At 32.9% G+C, this 20740-nt stretch overlaps 1 protein-coding gene across 3 annotated transcripts in view; it reads left to right on the top strand.

Annotated features, from left to right (window-relative positions):
* Window positions 1–20740, top strand: part of LOC142354023 (beta-1,3-galactosyl-O-glycosyl-glycoprotein beta-1,6-N-acetylglucosaminyltransferase 4-like) — a 64464-nt gene that overhangs the window by 22171 nt on the left and 21553 nt on the right. For all 3 annotated transcript variants that reach the window (XM_075406285.1, XM_075406286.1, XM_075406287.1), the window contains exons 3-4: window positions 9884–10005; window positions 12965–13080. In XM_075406285.1, coding sequence (XP_075262400.1) covers window positions 9884–10005; window positions 12965–13080 — 238 coding nt within the window. The remainder of the gene's footprint in view (window positions 1–9883; window positions 10006–12964; window positions 13081–20740) is intronic.

Here is a 20740-nt window from a genome sequence, read left to right on the forward strand (position 1 = left end):
TGATTGATTTAGTATATAGTTTATTAAACTTGTCGCTAAACTGTTTACTTAAAATATACATTTGTGAATACTTTTTTAGTTTTAATTGTTTTTGATATTGAACCACAAACAGTTGCTGTAGCAAAAGCTGTTGATATAGAATAAGGTAATCCTATAACTGTTAATGCAAGTGGTGTTGTTGTTGCCGTTGTTGCAATCGATGATAATAGTATTTCTGTTATCTCAGCTACCTTAATATAATTTATATATCTACCTATTTTCTTATTATAGTTATTGGTCTCATGTTCATAAAAATTTCTATTATCTTTTATAATGTTAATAATGTTGTTAAACTTATTATTGGTTTGAATCTTTTCATTTTTTAATCGTTCTGATACTGATGATAAACTGGATTTAGTTATCTCTCACTCGGTGCTGTTGGCTGACTCATTTTCAGCAGTAAAATAACTCCTAATATCTTTCATTATATCTTCTTTTTTAAAATCATAACGCTTCTCTAGTCTTTCTTGTTCTTTGTTGTCTACTTTGTTATCTTCATTATTAATATATGGTTTTCTCTTAAACCTCTCCATCTATCAACACATGCATCACCTAATTGAATATAAGTAATTGTCTGATTAAATTTAATGTTATCAAAGTCTACTTTTCATTCATTATATTTATAAATGGTATCAGCTGAAACTTTGTTGCAATTATGAACAATATTAGTTTCGAATTCAGTCAACTTATTGGACATTGTAGATATATTAGATGAGTTAAAAGAAACTAGTTCAACTGTATCACCATCAATCCATACAGTATCTCCATTGGTTGTAGATGATGGTAAACCAATAACGTTTGCATTTAGTTGACCAATTGTAACTTCTTCAAATTTAACTTTTCTTAGTTCAGTTATGTTTTTACTTAAAATATCTACTTTATTATTAGACGAAAATAAATTATTGTCACAATAACAATATTTATTAACAATATCTATTTCATCTATTGGAGAATGAACATTTGTAATTTTATAGGTATCCTTCATATCAATTTTATCATTATCTTCTAGGAATAACCCTCGAGCCTTACTTAGTGTTAAGTTGTCCATTGATGTTTACGTTGATGTTGATTGATGTTTGGCTTGATTGAATCTATTTCTTGTCATCTTTGTATTTGTTTACAGAAACTACAGAATTATACCTAATGATTTCAAAACCTTATTATTAGATTCGAAATCAATCTCAGATTTTAATAATTCCTGTTTGTATAATTTACATTCTATTATCTCTCCATTCATGTCTTCTATCTTATATGTTAGTGGTTGTGTGTTCAAAACTTCATTAACTTTAAAGAGTTCTCTATTCCAATTAGAAGTGTAACCTTGAGAAAAGATATTACGTTTATCTGCATTTCTAACATAATCACCAACTTTAAATTTTGGTTCAATCTTAGTAGCGGGTTTCCTGATATATCTACTTTTATCAGGATTATTAGAAGCATCAACTGGTGTCATATTAATTGTTGAATGAACGTTATTGTTACATGTTATGACTGCATCATTTAATATATTTACCCAATTACCATCACCATTGATGAAAAATTGTTTATTAATTATGTGTAAAATTGTTCTTTTGAATCTCTCTATAAACACAGCCTTTAAATCAGTATAAGTAGAATGTAGTTTTGTTTCATATTCTTTAAGTAACGATTTGAATGTTTTATTGTAAAACTCACTACCCCTATCTACCCATAACTTTTCTGGTTTTCTATGTTCGCCTAATACTATTTTGAAATTCATTTGTTATAGATAAACCAGATTTATTCTTTAATGGATTAGCCCATGCATATTTTGTGAATATATCGATAACTGTTAATAAAAACCTATAGTTATTATTGTATTTACTCAGAGATGACTTATCATTTAAATCAGCTGATCATGTTTCATCTTTTTATAATGGTATTATTCTTTCTATTCTAAACTTTGTTATATGGGGGCTGAATACTTCGTTAGCTAGAAGTTGTTGTGTGTTGTTGTTGTTTTTCCAACATTTTTTTATTTACCATTAAAAAAACAAAATTATCTAGTTGCTCTCGATTAAGAATATTCACAAAATATAGTTGCTTAGATAGATCTAGGATTCTATCATATAATCCATCATGACCAGCTTTTGCTTCTAGTTTCAATAATTCTAATCTTTCTACTAAACCATTTAAATGGCAACAACGTTAAATATTCGGGTTAGGGTTCTAAGACCACTAGCTTCTATTTGTTTATCAGTCTCATAATTAGTTTCTTCCTCTTCTTCTTCTTCTACTGCCCCTTGTTCATAATCGCTAGTATCATGTTGGTATATATAGTTCATCTTCGCTAGAGATAGGTATTGATATAACCTGAGAAGTGGGTTCACCAATACTAGCAAACATTCTTCTTACAAATTTTGATCTATTATTTTTAGTATCTCCTCTTTGTTTATAACCAATATCCCTTAGAAAAAGTTTTGTTTTGTCTTCATCACCTTTTATGTCTCTTTCAATTACATCTTTACTAGTAATAATTATAGCAAAGCCCTTAGAAAAATAATAGACTTTACCTTTCACTTTTATACCATTTGGTACTAGAGATACATATATATCATTCATTTTAAATTTGGATTTGTTTGTTTGTTTGTTTACCCATTTCTAACAAAATATCAATCAAATCATTGTCTACAGCAAATGTTTCGGCTCTATCATCTCTTAATGTTACGGGTGGATCGGGTGAAGGTGTTAAGAGAGCAGCCCGTTCATCAAGAAAGCTGCTTTGTTGATGGTGTCCTAGACTGTTTAAAGCATTAGCGATACTGTCTACCGCGGCTCAAGTTTTGTTTTGAAGAACTTGCATTGATTCAGCATTTTTATTTAAAGTTTTAGATAAAAGATCAAAAAACTCTTCTATTTCGCAATAATGTTTTTGTTGTTTTAATTAATTTTCTAATTTATTTCTTCTGTTTTATTTTTCTAGATTATTTAATTTTATAAGTGTTTTTGTCAAGTCCTTTTTTATAATTATAATAAATAATTTTATAGTGTAATTGACACAAGGATTAACTTTCTATCATCATTAATGTTTAGCTCATTAATATTATTTATCAGCGGAGCTGGTTCCCAGATTAATGATTCTAATGATTCTTTACTTACGTCTAACCCTAATTTTATTAATAGCTCTATTGGAGTAGTATTAATCTTTTTTATTAAATGTCTTTTGAATAGATATAGAATTTCATCATGAGGATAGCTTTTAATGTTATTTATATAAAATCTTTTATCATCAAATGTGTTTAGACTAATCTTTTTTGTTGTTGTCTTGTTATCACCAACTTTTGTATTCTACATTCATCTACACTTCTCTCTGTGTTATACATTAGTGCATTATAATACTCCTCATGTTTAGCATTGTTACAATTCTTTATTCCTTTTCTCTTTAGTTTTATTGGGGTAATCTTTAAAGCTATATGTTTTTGGTAACAGGGCTATAAACTCTTCTATTATTCTACTTCCCAATTCATGTTTGAATTCACCAGGGAATTTATTATTAGTTTTGATTGCAGGTTCGGGGAACCCACCGTTTTGGAGATCGAGGTTGGATTGGTCCATGTGTTCATTGTCGACATTGCCCCCGCTAAAACTTGATACAAAACTATCAGTATACCTATAATGGAGTTGTAGATCTTTGAGAGATGGTTGAAAAAATATATAAAATACATCATACATGTGTAATTTACTTAATTCTAAGATAGTTACAACTACATATACTGGAGAATCATATTCTATTTTTTTCTTTATAGATTTGATTTGGCTATAATCCTTATCTCTAGTTATAATCTTAAATGTTGGTTTACTTATTTTTTTCGTTATTTTTTCTTCATCATGTAAAAACCTACTTTGAAAGAAGTGTAGGGGATTCATGCACATTCTTCCATATAGTGAATTTTTCAATAATTTCCTTACATCCTTTTCTGCTTCAGTTTTAGCTGTTGCTCTTTTATTAGTATTTTGAATATAATCTCTACATATATAATCTTGTTTAAATTTAATTACTCTATGTATTTTACTTACTTTTACACCCATCTTAACATAGAACTTTAACATTCTATAATCAACCATGTATTCTGTTTTGTTGTTTTGGTCTAAGATTAATTTCTCTGATCTTGCCTTGCCTCCATCTCTTTCTCTATAACCTAATTCACTATCATTTATCTTTCTTTTTCTAGGCATTAGTGCTAGTTGCTCTGTTCTATAGTTAGATCTTTACCAGTTTTATGACTGTTGTCTTTATTAAAGCTATCGAGGTCTTCTTGTGTTGGTAACTTATTAGAAAGAAAGAATTTGAAGTTTCTATATTTAGATTACCTATAAGAATATCATACGACTCTTAACCAAAAAATTCGTATAGATATAATGTTTTAGTTTTACACCCGTATATCTTTGCCATTTGATCTAGAGGCATAGCTAAGAAGTTATAACTATCTAAGAATTTGAGACAACCAATGCTAAACATCTTAGACTTATCAGCGGCTAGTGGTATGTTATCTATTTTTCTTTTATCATTATTCTGCTTTAAGAGTTCACTGTATAGTAGTTTGAAGTCATAGCCAGATCGATTGTGGATTTTTACAGGAATGAAGTTTCGTTGTTTACACCTCAGATTACATATTCTACATGCTGGTCCTCAATTTTACCAGTTTCATGACAATGATCTCTTACTTTAATAATACATGTTTTACTGCAGATATGCAAGTGTTATTAGTTTCATGATATATTTATCTTCTTCATTAAATATCATTTGTTTGTTGCGCTTGAAGTTATTCTCAGTTTCTATTTCTAATAGATCACTAGAAAATCTTTTGATAAAATCAAGACCGAAGTAGTATTTGAATTACCCTGCCAGATGTAACCCACACTTATTGGTATGTTTTCAGCAATTACATATTTACAATCAATAGTTGCGACTTCAACAATTCAACATTCTATATCAGCAGTTACAACATTTTTTTATCTTCTGACCCTTATGTTCATTCATAAATGTAATTTTCTTCTTCTTAGGACAAACAACCTCGGGTTTGAAAGTGTGGCTGCATTCATGTTTGTCGTATTTAATTTGTGAACAAACCAATATGTACATCTATCACAATAATAATATTTAATGTCGTTTTTTGGTCATTCTAACAAAGTTTCCATGTTTTTAATTAGAGCACATTGTTCTGTAGTACCGTCTCCCCAAACCAATATTCTGACATCTTTTCTATCTTTATCAAAATCATCCACTGGTTTAGACAATTCTAATTTGCGCCCACCACAAGGTGTGTATACCCAAATATTAATATTGTACATTTTTTGAATTCTCATTATATAAGCAAAATTATCTTCATCTCGTTGTCGTGCTTCAATTAGATTATTTACATATTTAAACTCGCGTGTAGCGTGATTGGCAAAGCCACTTCGTGGATCCATAGCAAGATGTAGCCGAGCAGTAATAGCCAGTTGCAAGCAGTTGAATTTATAACTACGTATATATAATATCGATTTAGAGTTTTTGAGATCGGGGGTAAATCTATATAACTACCAATAGATGCTTTAGTTGGTTCAATATTTATCTGAATACTTCTCAATCAAAAAAATTCGAAGTCGTAGCTATAACCTTCATATATTTCCTTTCCGAAATCTAGCCATTGTTTGAAGTCACCGAAATCATATATAGCCTTATTATTAATTTAGTCGGTGTTAAAGAATACTTTTGTAGTTTTAACGTCTTCTTTGGTTCTCTTCTTTTACTCACACTCAGCAGTGATCTTATATTTAAAACTCTTGACTTTACAAAACTGGTAACAGTTTTTAATTTCATCTAAAGAATTAGTAGCTTCATCTATATCTTCAATGTAATTTCCAGCTTAATCGGTAATATAAAGTTCTTTCATGTTCTGGCTAGAGTTTATATCGAAGTATTCTGTGTTTTCTAAATACTTACAATTATGACTATAAGAGTGAGTAGTTAGGGCTATTTTACTTCTAAATTCTTCATGACGTTCTTTAAATTCAAACTTAATTCTGGTGTAGATATTATTGTCGGCTTAGGGAACCAAGGTCGAAGATCCTTTAGTTTTAGTTTTAATAATACCTTTAGTTTCAGTTTTAGTAGAAGGTTTGACATAGATAAAGTCTCCATCCGAATCATACATTTTCTCTATAATTCTAGTTGAGGCGTCAGTTTTAGTTGTGGCTTCAGTTATAGCCTCATCCAAATCAGAATCAAACATTTTCTCCAATAGTTCTTTATGTTTGGGATCGTATGATTGATGTCTGTATAAACCCTTCTTTGTTTCAAAGGATAAATTACAGACGTCGCAGAAGTTCACATTACTGTTAGTTGAGTGAGACATGGTCTTTTTTATTGGGAAAAAATTTTGGAAAAAATAATTTTTCGAAAGTGAAAAATGAAGTGTGATAAGTGTAAAATTAAGCATTCGAGGGAGTGTCGTGATAATTGCAAAGAATTAGAATAGTTTTCTTATATATGCAAAATTATAGTTAAAGTAAAAGATTATTTCAAACATTTAGAAAAACATTAGAATGAAAAGAGTTTATATTTAACATTTTGTTTTTGTAGGATTAATAAACATATTTCTTACTATAGATTTAGAAATGCTAAGTGTAGATTGTGTGTTTATCTTCATAGATATAGACACACATATACCAAAAATAGATTCAAGGAATATGTCAAAACATTTTATAAAAATTTAGAGTTAAGCCGGTTGAGAGTTCTTTGCAGATTATCCGTGCAGTGGCGTCACCAATTTTCGCAAGTTACAGTGAAAAAAAAAACACTTATCACTGTCTTTCCACCGATCTCAGTGTTTTTGACTGTATGCCCATCACAGTGTATCCCATATACAGTCTCATGGCAGTGATCTACGAAGCAGTTTCACTGATCATTCTTTTTAAGAACTGTGAATTTGGTTTTTTTGTCTCACTTATTTGCATAGTACTTCATCAGAATCGGGGAACGTTCACTGGAGTCAGTGAGGAAGGAACCCCAGACCTTCCGTTTGGTAAAGCAACTTAAGTCGACTCGATGAATTAACCAATACGCCAAGTGAGACAAGAAAGTTTTAGTTTTAGATTGATTAAATTTTGATTAGGGGAATATATTAAAGTTTTATTATTTAATATTTTTTCAAGTTTTGTCCAAGTTTTCTTTTTTTTCAAGTTTTTTTGCAAGTTGGTTTACGTGCTCTTACAACGGTCTCTCTAGTTTTATACAAGTATCTGGGGACGTCCACTGGAGTCAGTGGGGATTGAACCCAATTTATCCGCCTGATAATGGATAAGTACCAGCTTAACTCTGTACTAGTGGATTGCACTAAGTGAGACAAGAAATGATAGGTATTGAGTGAATTTGCAAACGAGCTTATCATTTTTTTCTAGAATTAGGTCATTCCATAATTTAATGTTAGACTTAGAGTGAATATGTAAGAGTGGATAAAACAAGGAAACCAACAAGCAGTAAAATTTGACCCGATTCGTCATGCGCGATTAGCGTTAGGAGAAATAGTCAAACTTTACTGGTGGTTGGTTTCCTTGTTTTATCCACTACTATCAGAGGTCACTTCCGTCTGAGTTGGTCTGATCAGAGGTCACTTCCGTCTGGGTTGGTCTGATCAGAGGTCACTGCCGTCTGGGTTGGTCTGATCAGAGGTCACTTCTGTCTGGGTTGGTCTGATCAGAGGTCACTTCTGTCTGGTTTGGTCTGATCAGAGGTCACTTCTGTCTGGGTTGGTCTGATAAGAGCTCACTTCTGTCTGCGTTGGTCTGATCAGAGGTCACTTTCATCTGGGTTAGCCTGATCAGAGGTGGATTCAAGCGCACATCATTCTGAAAGAAATTAATTCGAGCGCAATTGGGTCTGGCCAGAAACCATTTCGATCGCATTTTTGTTTGCTTACAACTGCGTATACTTGTATCTCTTATCTTTTGCAATTTCTATTGGATTCAAAGAGTGATTCAATATATGGTTTCGATTTCGGACACTAAATCGAAAGCAACATTAAATAAAGCTTTGAAGTGGTGATTAAAAGCCTTGTCAATGAAGAATTCAATCTTGCTATCAAATAGAAGTTGAAAAAAGGTAAAAAGATACAATTTTAGAAGTCAATAATTGTATCTTTTAATATTAGATGCAATTGTTGTACAAAATCGAACTTAACGAATTAATCTTTCAATCTTATTTTAATCATCATTCTACTATTTTTGACGTGGCGTATTTCAATTGAAACAACAAAATTTTATATTGAAATTGTTCGTTGGTGACGTATAAGCGATAGTTCCACATGATTTAATCAATCTTGATGATTGTATCTCATGTTGAAAAGTTTCAAAATTACGTCAAAGTAGTTCTCAATTTTGTTCAAAAAATGCGATTTTTGAACACTTTCTATTTACTGTCCCAGTTCTTGCCAAATTTGCGTTTTTCAATCTACTGTAACTTCGGTTTACTGCCCGTCCACAACCTAAGATAACTCGATATACTTCCGTTAAATGACCCTAAACATTCATCTAACGCAGCCTGAGAGAGTAGAATACAAAAAAAACGCCGCAAACTAACATGATTGAAAAAATTCTGAGCTTAGTTATGGTTACAAATATTCCCCAAAAAGTGATGTAATATAATATGCCCAATTTTTTTTACTTTTGAATCATTTCGAAAGCCGACTTTTGGATGCATTAAACGTCAAAAAACATCAATTTTACTTAACACAAAAAGCCATTTAAAAATTTTTTTGGACTGCTTAATGGTTACCAATATTCCATAAAATGCTGTGACGTAAAATATCCAATTATATCAGTCATTTTTCAAGTCAGTTGCAATGCCAAGTATTGAATTGAATAAAGGTCAAAAAAACATAAGTTTCTCTTTTATGGTACTCTACTTATTCACAAACGGCAGAAAAAAAAATGATGGACTGTTTTATGGTTACCAAATTTTCAAAAATTTAAAAAACTATTGAAGTTGTCTTCTTGTGGCGTTAAACAGCTGTTGAACTCAAAAAGTGCAAATTTTTTTGCTGTATACTACTAGCAGACAAAAGTTTTCAAGGTGACATAAATAGTATACAAATGACTATGTCGTTTTTTGTTCTTCAACTGATCCCAAGCCCAAAATGAAAAAAGAAGAGGGCAACAAAAGCAGAGCATGCTGGAAAAGTCAGGATAAGTTCGTTTTCTGACTTGACTTTGATACTTTTCCGCCAGAAATTGGCTATATATTAATTTTAGGTGTTTTTTTTCCAAATCTACTAACCAAAAACAGACCTTTCATGGAAATTCATTAACAATAAAACGGACAATTTATGGATAATTACTAGCCATAACAGGACCCATATATGGAAACTTTTAACCATAAAATGGACCACATATGGAAACTTACTAACCATAAAGCAAATATATCTGAAAACTTACAAACGATAAAACGAGTCATATATGGTGGGGCGCACTGTTTCATTCATGTAATGCCATAGGAGCGAAAATATGGGTAGTTATGGGAAATTTTTGGATTACACCTATAAAGAGGTATGCCCATCTCGCCCATCTCGGGCTCTCGTCCATTAATTTTCTTATCTTAGAAAAAAAGTATTTTGTTTCTTTGTTGCATTGAAATAAGTGATAAATAAAAAAAATTATGAGCTGTCCGAATTGTAACGTTTAACAGTACATTATAAAAACACTCGTATCGCTTGTAAGTCGGTTCATTTTTACTTTGGTTTATTTTACTTTCATTTTGTTTGCCTTCAAAATTACACAATTTACAGCAAAAAAAAAACAAAAAGTAGCGGATTTGGCTGATAATGTTATTTCTCATTGTTTGTTTCAGATAAGAAGTTTGAGTAGATGCTTTTCAGAGAACGTGTTTGTAGCCAAAAAATCTGTGGACGTGGTTCATTCAACATTTTCAGTTCTTCTGGCCGAATTAGTTTGCATTGAAGAACTGCTGAAGTTAGTTCACCACCTGAATCAACTTTCATATCCGAGACATGGGGTCTGGCATCTTTTCAGCAACTGCACCCCTTTTGCAAAAGGGGGCTATTCTTGAATAGAATATAAGCCAGCGATTTATTAACCAATCAGAGACGACTAATAACGTTCCACTTATGCACATACTATGTTCAACGGTGGCCGCCGTACTGGCCGACAGGGCGTTTAGCCGACAACCAAAAAATGAGAAATTTAACCGACAATTTAAGTAAAATGAGCAATAAAACTTATTCGGAATCTGTGATTGGCCCATTTAAAACACTTTCTCGTAAGAGGACAAAACCGCAGTTTTTTCATCAAGTAGTGTAACGAAGGTCTATCTGTGGTCGGGCCGTATTTTACCGCATCTGGCCATGCCTCAGCGGCCCGTGGGACTTGATATCAATCTATCATAACCGCACTACTGATTTATGGACCAATGAGCAATTATGGACTAATGAGCAATGACTTTTATGGCCAATTATGATAAAACGTCGGCTAAATTTCTCATTTTTTCGTTGTCGGCTAAACGCCCTGTCGGCCATTTTTCCTAGCACCATAATCAATTGAATAGGATAAAGTACGCCATGCTATGGCAATTTGCCGATTTGTAATACGAAGCAAAAAGAATTTCCGACTGGCGGGTCGTTGGGCCGCGAAAACCGACCAGCGATTTCCGGATTACATCCCACAGCGAATGAAGCATGGCCGAACAGCGGTCCGCAATCCCAGTGAACTGAAATTTGGTACATATTGATAAGAAACCCACTAAATCTTGGTAAATCTTGCCAAGATCTTGCCATGATATTTACCAAGAAAACATCAAGATATGTACGAAATTGCAAGTTTTTTGAATGGCTGTCAAGAAAAAAGATCTTGGCAAGATTTCCAAGAAAGATTGGCCTGGACATGGCAAAGTACATCAAGTATTTAAAATTCAATCGCACCCTAAAACAACATGTAGCAAAAAAACGGAAGATTAGGCAATAATTATCAAGATTTAGCTAGAATTATCAAGAATTATAGAGAATTACTAAGAAAGTTGGAAAATACTGCTCCCTTTAGTTTATTAACCAACAAATGAGCCGCTTTTTTCCAGTATAATAAAATTTTTAAGCGGATGTTAACTAGTTATTTACATAGTACACACCTTACACAGGACCGCCTCCGTGATGATCGCCACAACGGTCCTTAAAAAATCTAAAAAATAATAAAATGACAAAAAAGCGTTGAAAAACAAGACAGCCAAAAAACAACACTCGGCAAATTGATTACAGACTAAGCCACTACATTATTTAAGCATCTAACGACCAACAAATACAAAAAACAAAAAAAGTCAGCATGAAAATTAAAAATTCTCATAACTCACTCCAGGTTGCTTGCAAACCAATTTTTTAATATGTCAAGAAATATCAAGATCTTATCAAGTTACGCCAAGACTTTTTCTTGACATTTCTTGATAAGAACTTATCAAACTCTTATCACTTTGTTCCATGAAAAATTTTGCAAGAGTTATCAAGACCTTGCATGACATGGCAAGGTGTATCAAGTTTTGTTTCACTGGGATTGCACTTAAAGTGATATTCGGCTGTTCAAAAATGCAGGCAAAGTAATTTTGTGCTAAAGTATAGCAGAGAAGGGGGCGATTCTCTACTAGGTACCAAATGGGATCCTTTTTCTGTATAGAAAACGCCATTAATTGTCAGAATTGTCATGATAAGGCGGATAAGACCTGCAAAGCTTTTTAAACTGTTTTTGCAAAACAGTTTTTAACGTTGAGCAATGCAAATGAAAACGAAAAGGGCCATACTTACAAAATGTCAGCACAAAAAAGCCACCAAAAATATGAGCACCATTTTCAGCGCTGACAAGTTTCGCAGCTGAAAACCTTCCTCGACTTAACATTTCACCGCTGAAATTGCAACTCTTACATAATTTAACCCTTTTCATCTGTTTGCATTGCTAAAAGTTTTGGATCTTTTCCGTTTGCGCCCCTCTAGTACGTTGTGCCCCCCCCCCCAATTACAGAGCACGTGTCCTTACGTGGTAAATCATTATTTAAAATTATTGCACGTGCTTCTGGTTGTGCAAATAATATGAACCCACTAAGATGGGGGCACAAACGGAAAAGATCCAAAATATTTTTTATACTTTTTAATCTGTCATATTTAATTTAGTTTCCCGCAAATTCTCGAAATAATGTGGTATGTTCTTCAAATTTAAGACAGTTCAGATTTGCGTTCAAGCAGTAGCCAGAAAACTACAGCCTGCAACACCTAAGTGTCAGAGCAGCAAGGAGCAAATTATCTTATATTGTCTTTTTAAGCATTCTTCAGATATGGTGGAACAGTTTCTCGAGAATCAAGGGTTTTTCCTGATGCGGTTATGATCAAACTAAAATGAAATCTTTTCAAAGACCAAAACAATCTTTGAAGGCTAACTTGAGCCCTATTACCTTGTTTAAACTCAAAATAGAATCAACAAACAATTTTTTGGTTTTAATTTGTGTAGTTGACCGATTGTGTTTTACTTACATAGGAACTTGACTACGGCATACGGCATTTTTGAAATCATTAAAACATATATTATCAGATCTCACACGATAAAAATTCTGCCCTACGTGAACTTTAATAGTATAAGATCTGATAAGGTACTTATCAGATCTTATTAGATAAAAATTCAGGAAAAATGAATTATTACCTTATAAGATCTGATAACTATCTTATGTGATCATACACGGTTAAAGTTTACGTAATTCTTATCGTGTAAGACCAGATAAGATCTGACACGATAAAGATGTTCGATAAGCATCTTACCGGATCTTACACGATAGAAATTTCAAATCACTAGGATGGGGGGGGGTTGCTATCCCGTTTTTAATTGTTTCTTATTTGTTTTTGTTTGTTTCGAACCCTTTTCCGGCAAGTGAACATTTTCATAGATTCTCATCCGACTGGAAGTATCTGATCAATCTTACTGGGGAAGAGCTGCCTCTGATGACCAACTTGGAGCTGGTTACTGTTCTAACAAAACTGAGAGGATCAAACGTCATAGAGGGTCAGTCAATATTTTAGCTCAGAAACTAAAGTTCATTAAGATTTAACCAAGTGAAACAATAATTGCAATCATTTGCAACCTCCTCGAACTTCCCAAACTGTGCGTTATGATTTCATAACACCCAAATCGTCAAAAAAAAGTCTGATGTGTATCTCGCTGTTCATTTTTCCTAATTTAATACATTGAAAAGCGTTCAAAAATGGAACAAACCCCTCTTTCATTTAAAGCTTTAAACAGTAAAACTTAATTCAGAATAGTTTTAACCGAGTTTTTGCTCGATCAGCACAAGAAATTACCAGTTAATAGACAAATACGTACCTATGAGAACATTTTCAAGATTATTATAATAGTAACAATACTGATATTGTGATTGTTTTACTTGAAATATGAAGGCATGTCGATGTTTAACCCTACGGTTATAGTCAGAAAAATTTCAAGTTTGCTTCAAAAAAAGACATTACAGTGCAGAGGTACACCCCAAAAATTCCGCCTTTGTAAAATTGGCGCGGAAATGAGTCACTTAAAATGAACGAAATTAGTAGACATCCTTTGTATCTTACTTTTCGCAACAGGGGTTCCGCCAACTTTGCGAAATCAAAGAACATTCGGTGCGAAAAGTAGGTAACGAAATTTGTAGCACTTTTCCGCTAAATTTAAGTATCTATTATTCGCGCGAATTTTGAGCATGCAATAACCACTTTAATAATGATTTAATTGAAGCTTTCAAAGCTTTAAAGTGCATTAAATACATGCAACCACAAAAACTGATTTTTTTCCGAAAAAGCCCTCGCACATCAAAGACTTTGTTTATCAATGTGGGACAGGCCAAATTCAATAAGTATTAATAAATAGTACTAATAGGTAGTAATAAGTAGTAATAAAGTACTATAAGTAGTAATAAAGTAGAAATAAAGTACTACTAGTAGTGAAAAAATAGGCTTAATTAAATAATTAGTAATTAAATTAGGCTGAATTGCGGATTATATGCGAAATCGAGCAACATTGCGTGCGAAAAATGGATACGTAAATTGAGCGGATGCGTGATACAAAACGCGCGAAAAATAGGTTACCAATTTTGTACTTGTATTTCGAGGCTAAATTTAGGACACTTTTGCGAACACGGGCTACGATATTCCTTTCCATTTTGCCGGTTTCTGCTAAAGTAGCTATTTTCCGCAATACTGTACCATTTTCAATGTATTAACATAGTATTTGCGAACACGAGAAACACTTATCGGGCAGATCTGCCCGTGACGATTTGGGTATACCTCTGCGCTGTAATGGAAGTTTTAACAAAATTGCAAAAAATAGGTACTTTAGCAAAATTGGCACAATCGAAAGGAAGTGCAAAACCCTCTTTCGCAAAAGTGTTAAAATTGGCGAAAAACAGATACTAAGCTTGTGTGCTAATTTTGCTCTTGTTTTATATGAAAATGTCAAGTGATTTTTAGTAAGGAGGTGATTTTAGGACAACTAAGCGTCGTAATGTTCTCGCAAAAAATGTCAAGACATTTAAAACCTTAGCATGGGTTTCAGGAAGTCAAAGAATTTACCGAGAATCTGTCAAGACTCCCGAAAGTTCTGCAGTTATTAACAGGAACCCGATAATCCATCTGGGGCTTAATAATGAATGTCGAGGTCATAAAATCCTGGAATGACTGACTATTCATGTTTAAACTCACTGGCACTGAGTTACTACGATTGAAATGAACCAAGTAGTCTTGCCAATTATTTCATAATGAGAACCAATTATTTCATAATGTCCGATTAATTTCTTGCCAATTATTTAATAATGTCCAATTAAACATCACAATATCTGAGAAAGCAACTAAGGTTTCTTTGTTTTGAATTGATTTTACTTACCAAAGAGGAAAACTGCTCACATGAAAATAAGGTTTAACTTTTTGCTATTTACAATATCAATCTTTGTATCTTTTGAACAACTTTGGGCGACTTCTTAGATGCGAAGAAAATGTTTATATTTTTCTTTGTTAAAGGTAAAAAAATTGAACGACATCATTTTCACTGCCTGCTTCTCGAAGTAAGCAGCACTTAATTGATCTTTGCTTTTGTTACTTTTGATTCTATAAAATCAGTTGCTTCTTTTGTTGAATTACACCCTCTTTCCACCCTCTTTTGAATTTTCCACCCTCTTTTATGAAGGTGTGATCCAGTGACTTTTCTGTTTATCTTTACAAAACGCACAAAATTTGAAACTGAATTACTTTCATAAAAATAGGTAAAGGATAATAACAATTTATGTAAACCAAATTCTTACATCCTTTTTTTTATGCATTCAGAGCATTTTTAGTTGTTTGACACTAAACCAGGGATAGTAAGGCAAGGCAAAACCAGAGTGCCTATGAGTAATTTTTAGTGCTCAAAGATTTGAAAAAAGCTTTTAAAAGTAAACGTTTCAAGCTTTTTTCACAGAGCCAGCAAATTGATGTTGAAATTCCATTTTTGAAAAGCAGCTCAACATACAAAGTAGATTCGATTATCTAATAAATTTGATAAACAGCATTTTTTTGACTTGACAGTTTGAAGTTAAAAGAATCGAACTCCAACAAGGCTTAAAATAACATTTTTTGATTCATTAGACTGTTTTCCATTCGATTTGTGTATTATTTTCCTTCTTATACATTAAGATCCTTAAATCCTCATAATTATTTTGAAAACTGAAAGATGATGATAAACGTCAATAAAGCGTTTTCTTAGCAAACTTGTTCACTGGAGAAACGAACCAGAGAAAAATTTGAAAACACAAAAAAACTGGAAAAAAACGGTGGGGGAACAACACCGCGGACAATTTTCATTTTTTTCAATATAAATAACAAAATTATTAATTACAAACAAAAAGAATATAAAGATTTTTTTTAAAAATCTTCAATTTATTATAACTTATTCAGCTGAACTCGTTTTAACGCAACATACAATAGTGTGGGGAGAACTTAAAATTGTGAGAAAAACTTCCGTCCTAAGGAGTACTTGATGTTTTATACCCCAGTGTTCGCAGAATTTTTATCGCGTGGGATTTGACAAATTTCTGACAATTCCATTTTGCTAAAAACCTGTAGGAGAACACATCTTCTTATCACATCTGTTAAGACGTTTGTCAAATCTTACACTGAAAAAATTCCTCCTATAAGATCTTAAGCGATAAAGATTCTCTCTTGTCAGATCTTACACGATAAAAATTCCATCTTATCAAATCTTACACGATAAAAAAAGTCCGTCCAATCAGGTTCCGTCTTTTCAATGCTAACCAAGTAAAAATTATGGTTTCATATACAAGGACTTCATTTCGCCAGATCTTACACGCAAAAAATTCTCTTATCAGAACTGGTACGATAATTTTTTTAATAGCTCTATCACGATAAAGTTCTATCTTATCAGATCCGACACAATAAAAAATATTTTGGATACAATTTTTTTGAAATTCAATCTATTTATATATAATGCCAACTTCTTCAACAACGTTTCTTGCGTTTTTAAACTGAAAAAAAAACGTTTCAAGAAGAACTAGTATCTTATAAGAATCAAATAAAATCTTAAGACAAAAGTTCTTGATAGTTGTCAATTCACATCTGAAGATAAGGGTAAGTGCCTTCATTTCATTAGATAGTTGCTTCTCATTTAACCGTTTTGGTACTGGTAGAAGAATCATTGGAGTTCAACTAAAACGACCCAAAAAACCTACAAGCAAAATAAAACCTAAGTCTTCCAAAAATCAAAGTTTGAATTCGAAAAAACTTGGCGAGAGGCATTGGAAACCATGGAGAAAAAGATATCTAAATTAGATTAAGCAACTGTTTGATTGTATCAGAATCAATAAGTAAAACTCAAGTCAAACCTGATCGGTCAAAACGGAAAATCCCAGTGCTTGGTTGTTCGCTTTTGCTCTTCAGTCTTCCAAGCTATTTTTGCGACAACGATGTCAGAATATCTTTTAAAAAAAATCTCGTTAGGATTTCCAGATGATAGTAAAACTGATCTCGCAGGTATCGGAATTGACAAAGTAAAACTAAAGGCTAGAAGATCTCAGAATGTAGAGATCAGCGGAAACGAATTGTTCAATAAAGTCAGAAATATGAAAAAGTTCAATATCAGTCCGAAAAATTATCATTACGAACAAATTGTAGATTTAATTCCAGAAATATTTTTGGGGAAATTGTGAATGAAGAATTGCTGCCCACTTTTTTTTAATGGCGCCAAGAGGGATAAGGATTGGTAAGAACTGATTAAAATAAAAACACATTTCCTCGCGTGAAAAAAAATATTGTGAACTATAGAGAAAAATGTAATTAAGATCATTGGTAGCCGCTGGTACTTCGCGCTCATGCTTGGTCCGAGCAAATAGAAAACAGGATAAAGGAAAGATTTGTAGCAAATCCTCAAGAAAGCTATGCAGTTTGTTAGATCGCCCGGTTGAAACCAATGAAAATCGAAGCGGAAAACTCAATGTTTTACTTTGACAGCAATTTTTTTAAAGCAGCAACTCGAAAAGTCCGAAAATTTTGACAAGCAGGGAAGTCTACCAATTTGCAAACGCAGTAGAAACCTTATATAAATTAAAACAGTCCAGTAGAATTTGGTACCTTACAATAAAATTGTTCATCGACCAATTAGGCTTAAATCCGGCTATTCAAGATGAGTGCCTTTTTATAAAGAAATGTGAAATCTGTATCGAATGAATGGATTGTCGTTGGCATGATGATATGGTAAGATTAGGAGTGCAAATAGATTTCAGAAAAATTTAAAGAAAAATTTTTTAAGCAGTTTCATTTTAATGGTTAGAGTGATCACAGTTGATTTTTTAAAAAAAATCAAGCAAAATTCTAATGAACTCTGAGACAAGCAGCTTATGTAGAAACACTTCGAGAAAAATTAAATTGGTCGAATCAAAGAAAAATGTACACTATACTAGCTATTAAGCTCACACTGCCGAAGATAATTTGACAACAAGTAGGTGGTAGTGAGCAGAGTGAGTAGCAATCATGTTACTATAGCGGAACAATTGAATCTGGAATTATTAAGTAGACACAGTATTGCGCAAATAGCTAAATTTGTGTTTTTGCTTGGAAACCGCTGTTAGCGACAATGGAATTCGGAAAAAGTTTTAACGTTTCCTTTAACTTAAAGATTAAGAGTTGAAAGGGAAAATGTTAGAATCTCGAGTTGTCAGCACTGTCAGGCACTGACGGGGCAGGCAGTATGGAATTTGAAGGTGCAAGTGGCTATTGTTTCAACTTAGGAATTGTTCAGGAGCAAAAACTAGAGCTAGTAATTTGCAACAAATTTTATCTGATTCAGCACTGTATCAGAGTCATGTAAGAAAACTGTACCTTTAACCAGCCTGGTTCGAAACAAAAATTAAAAACTCAGCATTCAGTAAATGTCCTTTTGGAGAGTCAAGCTCGAATTGATCGTATAAAGAGCGCTCTGAACAAAGGAAAGCAGTAGCAACACACTAAAAAAGTTCAGGTAAACTTAATGAAAGGTGCGCATTATACGGAAGATAATATACGCAACCTACCTAGCTCAAGCCGGCAAAAGACTTAGGAAGGATCAAGGTAGTCCTTTCTAGTGACGTTCTTCTCCGATCAAACACTTAACATGTTAGGAGGAGTCTTGAAGTGATTACAATGTTAAATGTTTTGCGTCTATCCCATTATAGCACCCCCCAAACATGTAATTACACCAAAATGGGGGGCTATAAAATTTTCGTTTTAAAGTTATACGGAGCTCAACCCACGCGTTGACTAATATCTCGGCCATTTATGAAATAATTGAATGTGAAAAGAAACGCGCGTTTTAATTCTAATTTTGTGCTCAACTATTCAGTTTATTTTTTTTAATTACCATTGTAAAACATCAGTAAAAAATAGACATCATGAGAAATCATGTAAGTTGTAAATCAAAGGTGATCACTATGAAAGTAAAAGCGCGTACAGTAGGATAATAAGTAGGGGCTGAAATAAGTAGGGGCTCATTGTCACTGTTGTCAACCATTAACCCTAATTAGAAAGTCGATTTGAAGCCCGTACCTAAGGTTCAGTGACAATCAGTACTGATTCAGAAAATTTTCAGAGAAGTTTTAAGTTTTAGTACTGATTCAGAAGGATTTCAGAACCAACTGTCAAGTGATTTCCGATCTGCTCTGAATCAGAGCAAAATTCAGCGAAAGTATTCTGTATTCTTCTAAATCAGAAGATAATTCAGAACGAATCACTGAATTAGCTCTGAATCAGACAAATTCAGCGCAAAATGTGACCTGAATTAGACTCTGACTCAGTACTGATTTCGGTTGAGAGTTAGGTACGGGAGGTGTGTTACCACAGTCTTATTAGTCTAATTGTTGTGGGCCTCGAGCTATTCTAATCTAAGTAATCAAACCCCTTGTAAAGTAACCAGTGTTTCTAAGCCTCAGCGCTACATCAGTGTTGCTGACATCACTGGAAAAAGAAAGAAAAAAGACAAGGACTGTCAAGCCTTGTAGTTAAGATGTGCCCGTACCTAATTCTCAGCCGAATTCAGTACTGAGTCATAGTCTAATTCAGATCACATTTTGCCCTTAATTTGTCTGATACAGAGGTAATTCAGTGATTCATTCTGAATTGTTTTCTATTTCAGAGAAATTCAGAAATCAATTCGCAGTTGGTTCTGAAATCATTCTGAATCAGTAGTAAAACTTAAATTTTCTCTGAAAATGTTCTGAATCAGTACTGATTGTCACTGAACTGTAGGTACGGGTGGCCAAGTGCATAGGGTAATAATTAGGGGCTTAATTTTGCGCTTAGTTGCACTGTTGCCAAGCATCAGTTCTAATTGAAATATTTGATTACAAGAATTGGCTTGAAAACTACTAAGACATCAAAACAATGATTGAACTATGTCGCTAACCAATTGTCCAAACATGAGAAATACATTTATCAATTTTTTCTCGTAATCAAGCAATTAAGTGAAAGGCGGTGTTTCGCCAAACTTTCAGGGAAAATTTGTATAAGCCCTTCTATTGTTCATACTGATGAAGTACATAAATGTTTGCCCATCCCTTCATTGAGAAAAGCAACGAGAAATTTTTCCGCCAGGAAAAACTATAGAATGAGATTGTCATTTGTTTGTTCACATAATGAATTGCCAAAAACATCGTTTTTGTTCTTAGACAAAATCCCTACATGTAAGTTTTGTTTATACTTTATGCTTGATAAAATTACCCAGTCTACATATTTGAAATAATTTATAAACAACATCAGCAGCTCCTATATTCAATGGCCTACTCTGCCTTTTAAGGCAGCAAGAGTCCAAAATTCCAATGTGTTTGTCGAAAAATGCTTTTCCAAAATCCCTTCCGAAATGTCTTATTTTTTAAAAAGAAATCAAAAACCTATTTTGGAACTGACCATTTTAGCACCAAACTCCAAAGAAAACAAGGTAATCTTGGTAGCATTTAAGAAGAAATTTTGATGCAACAACAGTAATCAAGCTTTGTGCTAAATTATTCTGATATGCAGAATTCTAATCCACTGTCAAAAAGGCTCCTTGAATTATTAATTGATTCAAAATCAAGTTAGTAAAATTTTGTTTAAGCAGTAAGAAATTTTGAAAATTCCTGAGCATTAAGCTGATTTAATAAAGAACAACAATTTAATTACGCGAA

Source organism: Convolutriloba macropyga, chromosome 15 (genome assembly GCF_964194025.1).
Source record: "Convolutriloba macropyga chromosome 15, txConMacr16.3, whole genome shotgun sequence".
Taxonomy (NCBI): Eukaryota; Metazoa; Xenacoelomorpha; order Acoela; family Convolutidae; genus Convolutriloba; species Convolutriloba macropyga.